We start from the raw sequence: 16,515 nt of genomic DNA, 5'->3' as shown, positions 1-16,515 counted from the left end.
ATCCTCGTAGTTCCTTCTTTGTATATTACACACCTGAGATGTTTGTACTCTTTACATATTTTAATATTTCTTATCAATGAAATGAATGAGCGAAATAAATATTAAAATTTAAATTCTGTATGATTCACCACCTTAAAATTGTATCATTTATGGAAAATATATCAAATATTGCGGACTATAAACAAATAACTTATAAACAAATTAATATAACCACTATAACAGTTATGTATGTATTATGTATTGCCTAGTACAAATGTTTTGAAAAGGCGTGACATAATACGTCAATGCATGTGTCAAAAATCAAAATAGAAATTATTCATTCTAGAGGAGCTATTTGATAAAAAGGTTTAAAACTAAGTGAAAAATATGGGATTATTTGGAAAAACACCAGAAAGAAATCCCAAAGATTTGGTAGGCTTATTTTTATTGTTCTTAGTGATCTAGTAATCATTTTAAAACTTTTGAACAGGTTACAGAATGGAATCATAAATTAAGGAAAGAAGGCTATCAACTTGACAGACAAATTAGAGGTAAATAAATGTTCAAATTTTTAGATATAAATATTGAAACTGTTTGTTGATTTTAGCCATTCAACGCGAAGAGGAAAAAGTCAAAAGAACACTGAAAGAGGCAGCCAAAAAAAGTGACAAGGACACCTGCCTGATTTTGGCAAGAGAAATTATACATTCTAGAAAAGCCATTAACAAAATATATACTTCTAAAGCCCACCTTAATTCAGTAATGTTACAAATGAAGAATCAGTTAGGTGAGAATAAGTATCCATTAAAAAAAAATACTAATTTTAATTATATGCCAAGGTTATCTAGAAAACCTATTCAGCAGATGGAATCATCTAATTAACAAACTTTAAGGAGTAGTATATTTATTTATTTATGGAATATTCTCATTTTTTTAAAAACTACAATGTGCTAACCACAACTTAATAACAATCAATAATTATAAATAATTCAAACAAAAATTAATAATGTAACATTATTAGGATTCACATTTCATTCTTAATATACTAAGTCAAACACTGCTTAATGGACGATTTTCACATTTGGTCCCATTGAAGATAGCTACAAAGGAGCTGTGAATTAAATTCACAAAACAAATTTTTGATGTTTGACTGTGTTGTCATGTCTTTATATATAATGTATATGTTGTAGGCTTCAATTACAAATAGAGAAGGTTTCAAAAATACATTTTTATTATATTATTATATGAATTATGCAAGTTTTTTATTTTTTTATATACAACACAAACGAATAAATACTCGTTTCTTCTCATATTAATTGCAGTTAATTATTACAACGTTTTTTTGGCATTTGCCTTTGATAATAAGCTAATAGATTTGGGAATCTTCAAACCACCAGTTGCCAGATTGTTTCAGATGGTCACCAGATGTCTGTGGAAAGTACCTGAATACTATTCTTATTATTTTTTGAAAGAATTTCTTTTTTACTATTAGTTTGTTAACGTTCTATTGGATTTTTATTAATTATAAATCACATGCTCTTTCCCGATTTATTAAAAAAAACATGGCAACACAGTCAAGCGCCAACATTTTGTTCTATGAACTTTAATTGACAGCTCAATTATAGCTATCTTCAATGGGACCAAATGTGAAAATCGTCCCTGCTTAATTATTGAAAACTCATAAGTCATATTATACGAGTAGTATCAATTAAAATCATTTGCCAAATTCTGTTTAATGCTTTCAGTGCTGAGAATGTCGAAATATGTACTGTACTTACTTACTTTGGTGAGGGCACATGACATCTTTTAATGTTCACAAATGACTGAGAATTTTAACAGCGCTGAAAGGGTTAAGGGACAAAAGTTATGATACTTGGTATGGTGGCATTGTATAGAAAGTAGTGATATGTCGTCTAAAAATATATATATTTGTCTGAAGCTAATAAATCAGAACAGTTAATACCATAATTAAGTAGATTAAAAATAAAAATTAAATCACATCTAGTTTTGCAGTCCTCAAAAATTGACTTGATCTTTGATCATCTCTCTATTGAACTTAGTTTCATCTTAGATAAATATTATAAGTTTAATCTTTAAACACAAGTTCTGAGTAACTTGTTTGTAATTCTTCTAAAGGTTTAATTGTCCTTTAACTAATAAGATCATACTATGAAAAAGTAAGATAAAATAACTGGACAAGAGTTACATACAAAACTCTAAATGCAGATATCTTGTGAGTTTTTACTAATAAAACCAAGGAAGCTCTATTTGTAAAAATATGAATATGATAATAAATAATAATGAAAAAGAACTATCAAACAATACACTCAGATCATTAATATCATTCCCTTTTGAAAAAGGATTTGTAACGAATGATATTTAAATTTGAAAATTGAAGAATTTTCACTGCTTTGAAAAGGAAAATTGTTCAAAAAATACTATAACACTTGGTTCTAACTGTATGTTTTGAAGTTTGAGCAAAAAAAATTGCTCTGTAAATTAGGTTGGGTGATATTTAAATTATATTTAAGGTAAGAAATAAGTTTATTAGCAATATAAAGATTTTAAAATTGTGTGATAACAACATTACTGATTATACCCTAAAAAACTGCATAAATTTTGTTAGTTATTATGTTTTTCATAGTTTTAATATAGAGACATTTTGAACATCCTTCTGATTTTGACATCTTTTCAGCTTAAAACACACCCGAATCAGTGCTTAAAGTCCCTGAAGCAGTTCTGAAATTTAATTTTTGTCTTTTGCCTTCATTCAGTCCCATCATTACATTCACTTGAATCATCTCTCTATTGATGAAAGGTATTACTCTCTCCTAGAGAGAGTAATTGAAAAAAATTATAGGGTGACAAATGTTGTATAAGAGCTGCAGCGTAATTTGCCTGTAATCCAGCTTCCGCAGAATAGTTGAAAATCTTGTGGTTGCCAATAGGTTTTTTCCATGAGAGTTGTTCGTATCCATCAACAGAATTTTTCTGGCTTGGGTGATCGTCATTTTGCTCTGATGATAATGTTTTGTTGGTTTTTGTTGATGAATTGTAACTTAAAAAAAGTCATCTAATTCTTCCGAGGAAATAGCACTGTTCGATTCCAAAGGCTGTAGTTGGACAATATTTTTTGAATTTTCACCCAAAGAGTGTATTTCTTTGGGAATGTTATCTCGGCTGGAAAGTGACTTAGAACAGCATGGCTCATTACCACTTTCTCTTTTTGCAACAAGAGTGTTTAGCTTTTTACGTTTATTTTTCAAATTTATATCTTCTTTTGCTTCTGACCCATCGGAGTTATATGCAATTTCTTCATCGTTGGACGGTAAGAATATAAGGTCTAGGTCAGAATCAAAGGAAAAATCATTAGGTTCGTCGTCTGAAAAAGAAAACAAAATTTTTTGTAACCGTGAAACTGTGAAAAAAAATCGCAAATTATCAATTTGCAACTTCATTATTTGTTATTTATTTTGACGATTTAAATAATTTTAATAAATCGACCGCTGACATATTTTTTAAAAAATTGGGACTAATAAATGAAACTGGTGAAATATTAGTAATGGAAGTATTTCAGTTGGTTGCCAGATGCACTTTTTTTAACTTGGCACCAGGGACTTTTTTAAACATTTTTTGTGGTAGTCAGCCTGTTAAACTGGATTATCCATTATTCTTTACTCATACATGAATCTCCAAAAGACTTGCATTATTTGAATAGTTTCCCTAGTCAATTTCATTCAGGTTTTATTCAACATTTTTGGCAATAAAAAATCCATCAAATGTAAATTATTCTTTTTTAATCCTATTAAGTTTAAAATTTGTTTTAATGTCAATGTGAATGTAATTTCTGTTAATGTCAATGTTAATGTAATTTCTGTTAATGTTAATGTAAAATTGTGGAACTGTGGAATTTATTAAAAGCATTCGCTATATCATTAATATTTCGATATAGCTTCATTTTTGCAACATATTTGTAAAAAAATCATCGATATCTTTATTATCAAAAAGGAAAAGTATGTTCAAAGCATAACATGATTTTATTAAATTGTAATACTCATTAATGGAAGCAGTTAGTTGGCTATGAAGAATCAAACAATTTGACAGAACGGTTTTAGACTGTGAACATTGTTTACAATTCAATAAATTGTTTTGCTGTTTTGTGTCTGTGAGTTAGTTGACATGGAGTGTATTTCAAGAAATCTGAGCCGAGATGAATGTGTTCAGATGGCGTGGACAAGGAAGAAGAAAACTCACAACACCACGCCAAAATTAGGCTTCGTGCTGTAAGAAAACGTTTTGTCACAATGAGACATTTACAAATACAAGAGGCAGATGTTCATAGTATTCAAATTAGTAGAAACAATATACAAAGGCGTCTCGCTGATACCAGTCAGAACACCAGATTTAAACGTAAATCATCGTAAAAGTAGATTACAATTTGCCAGAGAGCATCTTGACTGAAATGTTAATCACTGGGAGTTCGTGTTGTTCACTGATGAAACGAGATATTTTGGGCAGGAATATTTCGGACTTTGTTGCTTTACGAAGAGGTTCCTTAACAAGTGAAAGGTCTATTACAGACATTTTGTTTAGCCATGTAGTTCCATTTGCTCCTTACATAGAAAATAATTTTCTTTGAATGCATGATAACGCTCGACCACATGTTGCATATGTGGTCCGTGATTATTTGGACGAGGTTGGAATACAAACTATGAACTGGCCTCTTTGCAGTCCTGATCTAAATCCCATAGAGAATTTGTGGGATATTATTGATAGCCAACTCAGGAGCCGACAACCACCACCTGTCTCTCTTGACGACATAGAATGGTAAGATAGAATGGTAAGAGAAGTTTGGGATGTAATTAATCAAGACCAAATACGCCGCCTGATTTTAAGTATGCCTCGACTCTGTGAAAAAGTAATTAGACGTAGAGGTGGAAATACTCGTTATTAAGTGTTTTTGGGAGAGGCAATTGTTAACAATTATTTAGATTATGTTTTCGTAGGCTTTAGTTGTATTAAATGCCAATAAAGTGTATGTAAGTAGTGTTTTCTTTGATTTAAATGTTAATAAAAACTTAATACATTTAAAGTTCTGTATAATCTTTGATAATAGATATATCTAGATAATTTTTTTGCTAAAATTTTGAGGAAGGATGGAACTATCTTAAAATATTAATAAGATTTACTGTTTCTTTCTAATAAATTCCACAGGGTGTTTCAAAATACAATGAAAAAATACAACTTTAGTTTTACACCCTGTATATGGGTAAAACGTTAATATTTTTCGGGAAACATTAATACAGTGATTTATTAGAAATAGAATTAACTTAGAAATTAGGATTAGATTTAACTAAAAACTTAGGATTAGAAATAACATGAGAAAAAAATCATCAAAATCCAATCATCCATTCAGAAGAAAAATAGCTTCAAACTTATGGTACATTTAAGGTGGTGCGATAATTTTGGGAAGTAGTAGTAGTATATTTTTTCGATAAAAATCACCTTGAAAACAAATAATTACTAAAAAGAGTTGTTTACTGGCAATTATTTTATTTTTTGAAAAATGTTGACTGACCTGATTATACATAATTTTAGCTACATTGAGGATAGCAGGCGCCCTTCAAAAATCAACCGAAGTAATGCAAGCCATGCAACGTCTTGTAAGGGTTCCAGAAGTAGCTCAGACAATGCAAGAGATGTCCAAAGAAATGATGAAAGCTGGAATAATAGAAGAAATGTTAGATGAAACAATGGAAGACCTAGAAGACACTGAAGAAATGGAAGAGGCAGCACAGAGTGAAATCGATAAAGTTCTGTTTGAAATTACGGAAGGAAAAATTGGAGAAGCTCCCCTACCTCCTACAGAACCAGCGGAACAGGTTGGACCTAAACCATCGCGGTCTGTGGAAGAACCGCAAGAGGATGAAGAGGAAATTGAAGAAATGCAAAGTAGGTTGGCTGCTCTCAAGTCTTAAGAATTATTCAATATTCTGCGTAATGAAACATTTGTTGTGAATTTCTAGATTTTACTATTTGTGATATAGTAACAATGTTTTTTAAAAAATTGTATTAAGTATTCTTATAATATTTGATACTCAGAAACAGACAGTTATTAAACATTTATTTGTAAATGTATTCAGTATGTGTTATCATAGATATTGTTACAGTTGTTTAACAGATTTTTATTAGTGTGAATACTAAATTAATTACATCAAAGTAATACGAAATAGATATTTACACAACGATATTTTATATGTCTTGATCAATGCCTAACTAGGAAACGGGTAATTATTCTATGAAACCCATTCAGGGTTGGGTTCAATAACTTTGAAAATGTTATACAACACGAAGAGTAAACTTTCTATTTTCGATTGTACAGTATGCTTTGTTATTTTTAAAACTGTTCAGTGAATTTGTGGTTTGAAGTAGATATTTTACATTGCTATATTTACTTTTTTACCCTCATAATAAAACGTGTGTAAAATTAAATAGGAGTATATTGATTTAAGTTTGTTAATCAGCCTACATGTTGGGGACATTACAAAAAAAATATTACAAGGGTGCTGGTTTTGTTGGTTATATAAACCTGTTATCCAACTTGTTCCTATCTCTCCTAAATCTGTCCACACTTTCCCATGGATATCATCTGGTCTAACTGCTTTACCTTTCTGTTGTTTCTGAAGCTTCTATTCTCTCCGTTTGTTCAACTGGTTTTATGACAAATCCTTCATTTAGTAAACTGTTTAAGTACTTTTTCCATCAAGTAGGAATGCTAGCAAAGCGAATAGAACAAAAAATATCCACACTAAGAACTAAAGATGGAGATTCATAAGGTATACCCACCCATGATACCTATTCCAGAATTCTGGAACCCTGTACCAGCTTGTAAAGGTCTAGTATTACATGTGTTTGGACTGACTTAATAGTCTCCAAAAAGTGTTCCTAGAGGATCTAATGCCTCGCAATCATGCAAGCTTTAGTTAACTGTTTCAATAATACTTCAGTTCTATTAGCGCATATCCGCCCCCTATACATTTTGCCATGTACTTGACCGGTTATACTTTCCCAGTAAAAGTTATTTTCGTATCCAGTCTTTTTCCTGTCGAGGACGGTGCTTTTTGGCACTCCTGCTCTTGATCCTCTTCTGGTAAACGCTCGAGCTCGTTTATTGCCATGTATTTGCGATGACCTGACACATCAGTGCCACTGCACACCAGTGTGGCACTGTTATATTCCGCCAGTCTATCAAATTCTTCTCGGGATTCCTAAACTAGCTTTGAATCTACCATGTGTTAATTAACAACGAAGTGGATAAAATATCCATTGGACTGGGGAAAGGAATATTAAAAATACATAGACAATTGTAAAGAGTACACACGGTTTGTAGTCAAATGTCAACCAAATATCACCACATATTGACGAGATTTTTGAGTTTGGAATAAAGTTCTTTTTCAAATTGCATTCGTGGTAGTGATGATTCTTATATCTAGCATCGTTTTCAGTGTCGTAAACATTTTAATTTAGCAGAAAACTCAGGACTTTATATTAAAGGTTGTATTATGTGTATGATGATCTCGATATTTTTCCTTAACCATCTGGTAAATTTTTTTTATATTAAAATTTTTTAGGAAGATGTTTTTTTGTTTTTTTGATTTTTTAAGACTATAAAGTGAGGTTCTGTCTTTTAATATATATATATATATATATATATATATATATATATATATATATATATATATATATATATATATATATATATATATATATATATATATATATATATATATATATATATATATATATATATATATATATATATATATATATATATATATATATAGAATTATAAATGTTTTGAGGTAAATTTCGGTGTTGAGAACTATGTTAACCTCTTTTATTTTTAAGGAAAATACCGGCCTTCAAACCAAAAATTTTTGTAAGAATTCTAACTTATTCTTAGATGGTGTTTATAGATATGAAAGCTTTGTCATATACTGGAATGTCAGCTATTAGATCTTCAGCCTTAATTCTGATTTTATATACAAAATATGTAGTGTCAAACTGACCTTTCTCGTAATTTTTCTAGCTTTCTTTCTCTAGCTAAGCGGCGTTTAATTGCAATTATAGCACACCACCAATATAAACACCCTTTTTGTGCTCTTAATATTGAGCAAGGTCAGCAAGAAAGATACGATGAAACAGATTACGTATCAATCAGAATTTTGCCCGACCTTCAATTGATTTTATACTAGCTCTTAGTTTGAGCGCTGTTCGCTACTGATTTTTCAAAATTGTTCCCAGATTAAACATGACACAGTTATGATTTTTAATTCTTACTCCCTTGTTACTGTTAAAGCTATCTTAAAATAAATTATTCTATTATAATACTTTGTAAAAATTCATTTTAAATCTAGAAATTACACAAGTTAACAATGTTCATACATGTATTTTTAAATTTCACTTAATTGGTAAATTAAATGAAATGTTTCATGTTTAGAATATTCAATAAAACATATTTTTTATTATTAAAAGTAATTCACCTACCTCTTGAGCTGTATATTTTGGTTATTTGCAATATTTTTTGTATATTCTTCCTAAATATGCGAAAATTATGAGAAACATATAAAACACAAACTTATTAATAAAATATTTAATAAATTTGATCCTGATAGAATAAAAAGTCGTTGAAAGAATGTTCAGTAATGATCTCTATGACCCATGTATTAATGTAGTATTCATTTAAATTAGTTCTTAAACATCTAAACTTAGACTAACAAAACACATACTATTAAAAGGTTTTAATAGCTTCGAGTAGAGGAAAGAAAAGGCTTGGGAAGAAAGAAGAAATCTTGGCTGAGGAATATCAGAGATTGGACTAACCTCAGTGTTGAACAGATATTTCAAGTTGCAAAAGATAGGGAAGCGTTTAAAGAAGTGATCACCAACCTTCGTTAGAATACGACGCAATAAAAAGAATAGCTTCTCTAGCTGATCAGTCGTTTGAAATAGGAGACCAAAAATGTCGTTCAACAATAAATCAACTTATTACGAAAAGTTTAAAATTATGGGTGCCATCGGGTATGATTGTAATGAATAATTACGCGATATTTTTCATTATATGTCCTGATTTGGCATAAAACTTATTGTTTATCGGTAACTGGTCTTTATCTAAAGATATTTGCGGTATTTATAATACAACAGAAAACACTTTCGTGGCTTTAGGTTTACCTTAAAAATACAAACCATAAAAAGACATTCAACACAAGTCTTATGGCAACGGAAGATTCCCAACTGGGGTTGCTGGTCCTGAGACGTAGTCTATATATGGACGGACCCTAGGCAACAACTCATTTGTTTTACACATTTAATATCACATAATTTAAAGAGTTTTTACCCACATTGTTAAGTCGTTTCACTTATGTACACCTTGTAACAACACAGATGATGGACTTGTTAATCCGAAAACGTTTTGAGATATAGCCCAAAAGAGTCTTTTGAATATATATATATATATATATATATATATATATATATATATATATATATATATATATATATATATATATATATATATATATATATATATATATATATATATATATATATATATAATATATATATATATATATATATATATATATATAATATATATATATATATAATATATATATATATATATAATATATATATATATATAATATATATATATATATATATATATATATAATAATAATAATAATATATATATATATATATATATATATATATATATATATATATAATACCTTTTATAAACGATTTTGATGACACGATGACACTGTGTTACTAGCAACCAGTCTAAATGATCTACAAGCCTTACTAGACTGAGTGAGAACTGTGAGCGTAACATACGGACTAGACCTTAATATTAAGAAAACTAAATTCATGGTTGTCAGCAGTGCAAATTTAGATCCCAGGGTACTAATGGCAGGTAGCGAAGAGATCCAGAGAGTCGACAGATTCACTTACCTCGGAACTACCCTCAACTCACATTGGGACTATCTCTCAAGAGATTAGATCCAGAATTGAAATGGCACAGTCTGCATTTATCAAGTTAAGATCCTTGCTGTGCTGCAGTCATCTCAGTTTGGGAACCAAGATGCGGATAGTGAGGTTCTACATTCTTCCATGTTACTATATGGAGTTGAAGCCTGGACACTGACGCAAGCCACAGAAAAGCGGATTGAAGCCTTCTAGATGTGGATCTACAGGATACTAAAAATATCGTATGTGGACCATGTCACCAACTTTGAGGTCATACAGCGCATGAGAAAAGAAAAAGAAGTGCTTAATTTAGTGAAACAACGTAAGCTTGAGTACCTCGGGCATGTGATGCGGAAGGAAGAAAAATATCGAATTCTTCAACTCGTTCTGCAAGGTAAAGTATTTGACAGGAGATGACCGGGACGCCGTCGTATCTAGTGATTAAAAAACCTCCAATGGTTTGGGATCACCTCCGCGGAGCTGTTTCGCAGAACAGTCAACAAAACCATGATAGCCTTGATGATCGCCAACATCCAGACCGGATAAGGCACTGAAGAAGAAGAAGAAAACGATTTTTTAATTAAAATTTTTGTTATTTGTTGTATACAGCCAACTAAAGAAAATTTAATGTCCTTGTGGAGTTTCCAATAATATTTTTATGAATTCTGCCAAGATCGCAGCGTATCATAGTGTGAACAAAAACACACACTTAGAGAGAAAAGTCAGGAGTTTGTGCCTTCTGGAGGATAATATGCCGCCCTCTATAAAACAGACATTACAAAGTATACAAAGTAAATATTTTACAAAGAGAAATTGCAGTAATGTTGCTTCTAAGATTAAATATATTTTCTAGGGAGTCGATGATTTCCATTTTTTCATAAATAAAAGATTTTCGGAAAAGGAGTAAGTGTTCTATTCTTGTTGCTAATCCCTTATCACTGTATAATGAGAAGATTTTTATTTTCTATTATTAAAAAGTATTTCGGAAGTAATAAAAAAAAGACCGTCAAAGTCTACTATAAATTGTTTAATATCAAGTTTCAGGATGTTACTTAATTGTTGAGGTAAATGGTTTTAATGAATATTCTAAATTCATAATTTACATTTAGATCGAATTCTTCGAAATTTTTAACGCATTATATTTTTGAGATATTGTTAATTTTATACTTCGCTTTCTAGCAGCTAAGTGACGATTACAATTAGAGTATTATTAAAAATATTTATAAAAAGAATTGCTGAGCAATCGCCTCGCCTGATGAACCAGGTACCAGCGTCTACCAAATAGAAAACTTGTCCAAAAATTTTAATTAGATCGAGTGATTTTAAGATAAAGAATTGTTAATTAGAGTTGGTTCATCAAATTTGGCGTTTACTATATTATTTACTTTATTTAATTTTGCAAATAGTTTTTAACTCCATAAACTAATGATAGTTTTAATGATACCATAGTTAAAGAAGTAACCCAACCCATCAAAATATACTATTTATTAACTTTGCCTGTTTATTACGAAATTACAAAAATCAAGGTATAATACAAGTTTTGGCATCAAGTATCCAATAGGGGACTTCGAAAACACTTGTTACATGAGATAAACATAATAAAATATGACGAGAGAATTGAATTATTTTTCCCTTCTTTTCAATGTTGACTAAATATTTAATGAAACTATTGGATGCCACTGGCGGATATCACGGTGAGAATTATAACTGTAAAAACAACTAAATACATGATTGTCACCTAACAAAATGGAATATTTCGTAATCATCGAATATGGATTCAACATAATATGGCATTAAACGGAACTATATCCGATTTTTTAATAATGCAATAAGTCAAAAAATTAAAATATTGAAGATGCAACTGAATAAAATAGTAGAACGCTACACCCCTTAACATCGATAAAGTGAAAAATATTATGAAACTTATAGTCATAAAATAAATAAATAATGTCAACGGAATAATTAACAAAATGTGAACAAGAATTTTTAATTTTATACATAAAGTTTACAAACGTAAGAATAGGAAACTTATAGGAGATAGAATATACAAATAATGTCAGAAATTTGACTAAAAGAGTCAAAGAAATCCAAAAGCTCCAACAGTGTAGGTATACTAAAAAGAGAAGTGTTGGTAGAAAAACATTTCGTTACGTCAGTAGAATATCCAAATAGTTCAATATTTTGTCTTATATTGGCGGGCAAAAGAATTCATCCGATATTAAAGAAAACATTTAAGAAAAAGTATTTGATAAAATTAAATAAAGAATTGATTTAATATTTTCCTTTTTAACCTATGTCCTTACCATCCTTTTTGTAATTTATATTGTTTAATATTTTATATTTATTCTTAAGAATATACTAGTCTTAAAGCACTATTTTTGTAACAAAAATAATAAAAAGTATAAAAAGGTACTTAGTTAATTTGTACAGAGTCTAATACTCTCAGGCTGTTTTTGCTAATATGCTTTACAATATAAGTATAGTGAGAAAGTAATATATATAACAGTTATTAATCAAATCTGTTTTATTTATAACGGTTTTAACGTTCTGTAGCGCAAGTCTCTAGTAAAAAAGAAAAAGTTTTAACTCAAAATTAATCCAGACAAACCAGCTTTTTTTATAAATGAAATCGGAGTCTTCTACACCAAGCGTTAGAAATAACTAAACGTGGTATCTGTTTTGTACTGTGTTTTTTTTACGGTATGTATGTGGGTTCATCTTAACGTTTCCCTATCCTTGTTAAAGATAATTCATAATGTCGTTGACCTGACGTCATCATTTAGTGACGTCGATCTACGGACAAAACAATAATATCAGACATTGCTAAAAACATGCAGTTCTCTTCAGTGCGTTATCGTAACGAGACAGAGACGAACTAGTTTTTTGCGTTAGTGAAATAGCTTTAATATTTTTTTTTTTGTGAAGAATCGTTTTTAATATTTTATAGTGAGGTACTATTTATATTCAGTGCGTTTCAAGTCGTTTTTAACATTTTATGGTGAGATACTAAAAATGTAAGTTAAATTATGTTTATTTTAATATTTTTTTGCAAATAACTTATATGTTTTGTACACTTATGACAAATTAATGAATTTAAAAATATTCACTTTTAAGAGTGTGTAAAATCTGATAACTTTATTGTTTATTTTAATATTTTTTGCAAAAAATTAATGTGTTTTGTAAACGCTTATGATAAATTAATGAATTAAAATGAAAAGTTCTTTAAAAGTGTGTAAAGCATTTAGTTCCTAGAGTGTACAAAGTAAAAGGGGCTCAGCTAGAAATTAAATGCTTTACACACTTTTAAAGTACTTTTCTTTTCAATTCATTTTTTTGTAAATGTTTTTGTTAGACATAACTAATATTTAACATTTTATCTATTATCTAAAACCTAGCGGTTGTACAGAGAAAGTAACAATGGCAAAGTAGTCCATGGACAAGCTAGGCAAATTATTTTTAATGTTTGTTTATTTATGAAACGGGAAAGAGATTTGGGATAATGCACAACTCCTTTACCCCTAATAGAGCCAGTGGCTCAAGCAACTGGCACCTCAGAAAGTCCAGTGAAGAGGATAATTAAGGATGGTAAAAACAAAAAATCAACTTCACAATTTGTATCACCCAGAACAAGTATTTGCAAGCCCAGCCCCAAGGTCATCAGTCAATCCATTTGAGGAACATGTCATAAGAAGTACCATTTACACGTTTGCTACTATCCACAAAAGAAGACCTACCATGAAAGCTGTTTACGAATCTCTTAGAAACGAAGGAATTGTAACTGGTAAACTATGTTATTTCAGAAAAATTGTGAAGAAATTAGGATTTAGGTGGTGAAAAGTGGAAGACAATAGGAAAATTTTAATCGAAAAAACTGACAAGAGCCAAACGAACAGAATTTCTAAGTGACTCAAAAAGTACAAATCTGAAAGTAAGATATTTATTTCTTTACATTATAACTAATTGTAAAGTAATTCACAATATTTTTGTAGATAGAAATATTGTATATAATATGTAGTGATGAAACGTATATACATAGTTCCCACACAGTTCCAAAAGGTTGGGATGATGGACGAAACAAGTGCATAATATCTCCGGTATTTGAAGGGCAACGACTGATCATCTTATATTGTGGTGGTAAAAATGGATTTGTCAAAAATGCTGCGCTCATTTTCCCGGACAAAAAACTGGTGATTATCATGATTCACCAGAATTATATGAAGTGGTTGAAAGACAAACTTCTTCCCAATTTACCTACCAATTCAGTTTTAGTAATAGACAATGCCCCATATCATGTGACTCTTGAAAAATGTCCTACATCGGCTTCGAAAAAAAAGACATCATGAAAAAATGGTTGACAGAAAGAAACATATTTTTTGATAAAAGCGAAACAAGACCGGAGCTGTACAGTAAGGTACTCATTGCTAAACCTAAAAATCCAGTATATGCTGTAGACCAATTATTGGCACAGCACGGCCACTCGGTTTTACGTTTACCACCATATAATCCGGAACTTAACCCAATTGAAAAGATATGGGCCATTTTAAAAAATGAAGTTGCAGCAAAACGAAAATGATGATTTTTAGGTAAGGCGTAGGCTTCTATCTATTTACCAAAGTAGTCACCAGCAACCAATATAAAACAATTCCCTCTTATAGACATATAATACAAATAGACTGATCGCTGCAATACATTACTGTTCCCGTTCCCCCAGTGCTACAGAGAAAAGTGACGCAAAGCAACCTTTGCATATTTTTTTAATGGGCCTGATTTATCGACGACGTGACCTTCCTATTGGTCATTTAGGTCACGTGGTCAAAAAATCCGGTCCGTTAGAAAAAGATCAGGGACTGCTTTAAGTCAGTTTTCCCTGTCGCAGTCTATATGTCTATATTCCCTCTCCTGGTACCTGAGAGACATCCAACGATTTCAGTGGCAATCATTTTCAAAGGACTTCCACCGTTATATTGCTTCATAGATCCAAGGTCTTAGTTACTCCAAAATGAGCTCCTGTAGTTCCTCCTAGAATTTCAGCCAATACTTCTTTCCGACTTAATCTTGGCAAGACTATTTGATGTTTCATCTCTTTTCCACTGGAACTCAATAAAACACTTTCGAGAACACCATTAACCAAAACCAAGCTGTCACATTGGGCTCAGTAACATTTCAGTGCTTAACTTTTTAAGGAAACATCTTTCCATTTTGGCCGATGTCAGTAGTTGTGAGTTCCTATCGTCAGTAGGTTGAACCAGTTTCTTTACACATAATAGCGTCTTTGTCATATTTCTACTCTACCCTGTAACAGTGTTTACAATCAATTTCGCAAGGCCTTTTTGAAAGAGCATCAGCATTACCATACAATCATCATTATCTGTGTTCCACTTTAAAAATATTCTTGAAGCCGTTCAATCCATCTTGCAACTTATCCTTCCGAGTTTTCACAATTGCCAGTAGTTCTGTAACATTTTATTTTTGCCATGTAAATCATAATAATCATATGTAAACAGTTCATTTTGTGTTCTAAAAATATTAGTCTGAACAACTTCAAAAGTCAGTTTATATTTGTTGAGTGCTGCTTTCAAGGATGATTGTTTACTGTCTTGCTCTTCAATTCATCTTTTTTGATTCGCCTCTAGAAATTTTTAAATAAATGCTGAGTTTTTAAACTGACTACCTACGCATGGAATAAATAAAAACCCACTTAGGGAAATATACCTGGTTTTATTTTCAATTTTTTTCATATGTATTTACAGCAGTACATTGCTTTGTTTTTTGTATGGGGTATGTCCCTAATTTGTTTAACTGTTTCTAAATAACTTTTGTTTTTATGTACAACATAAAACTGGTATTAGTTTCTAAGAAACGCAAATTCTCATTACTGCATATCATGATATGATAATGGCCAAGGTAAGTATAAATATATTGTTTTAAAATAGTTATTTTCTGAGATTATCCTTGATACAAAAATTTTTACTAGTTTTAGGTACTGGGACATTCAGATAAATTAATAATTAACAATAGATAAAGATGTAAAGAGATATTAGTTTGGAATGGACATTAGTATGTAAGATATAATCAATTATGTCCAGTTAAATTTGTTACAGTGTGGAATAAAAACAGCTGGTTGCTAACAAATTTGTACTGTTTAATATTCTCATAATCTTCCTTTCTTTTGGGAAATAATAAGATAATTCTAACAGGAATGTAGTAAGTAAATAAGGTAAGTGGGTTTGTTTCTCGTTCTTGTTAAATTAAAATTATTTCTCATTCTTTTTTTTTCTTTTGTATTATTTTTCTTCTGGCTTCAGTATGTGCCTGTTTATAAATAACACTGTCAGTGTATTTCTGTAAATATTTTCTACTTTTCTTGTTTCTCCTATATTATATTCTAATAAATACTCTGAGGAATGTCATATAAAGGCTAAAAGAACTTAATTAAAGTAATTACTTTATAAACAGTGTCTCACTCAACAAGTTTGGGTTGTTGTTTAAGTGTAAAGCCATATCGTCATA

General features: G+C 30.3%; 1 protein-coding gene across 1 annotated transcript; it reads left to right on the top strand.

Moving 5' to 3' along the window:
- Positions 1–287: 287 nt before the first annotated feature.
- Positions 288–7,685, top strand: Vps24 (vacuolar protein sorting 24). The gene is made up of 4 exons (XM_072523493.1): positions 288–411; positions 470–530; positions 587–766; positions 5,578–7,685. Exons 1-4 carry the CDS (start codon positions 367–369, stop codon positions 5,955–5,957), a joined length of 666 nt encoding a protein of 221 aa, XP_072379594.1. The 5' UTR covers positions 288–366; the 3' UTR covers positions 5,958–7,685.
- The last annotated feature ends 8,830 nt before the right edge of the window (positions 7,686–16,515 follow it).

Source organism: Diabrotica undecimpunctata, chromosome 2 (assembly GCF_040954645.1).
Source record: "Diabrotica undecimpunctata isolate CICGRU chromosome 2, icDiaUnde3, whole genome shotgun sequence".
NCBI classification, from domain to species: Eukaryota; Metazoa; Arthropoda; class Insecta; order Coleoptera; family Chrysomelidae; genus Diabrotica; species Diabrotica undecimpunctata.
The sequence above is the reverse complement of the archived record's forward strand: the minus strand, read 5'-3'. Positions and strand labels throughout refer to the sequence as shown.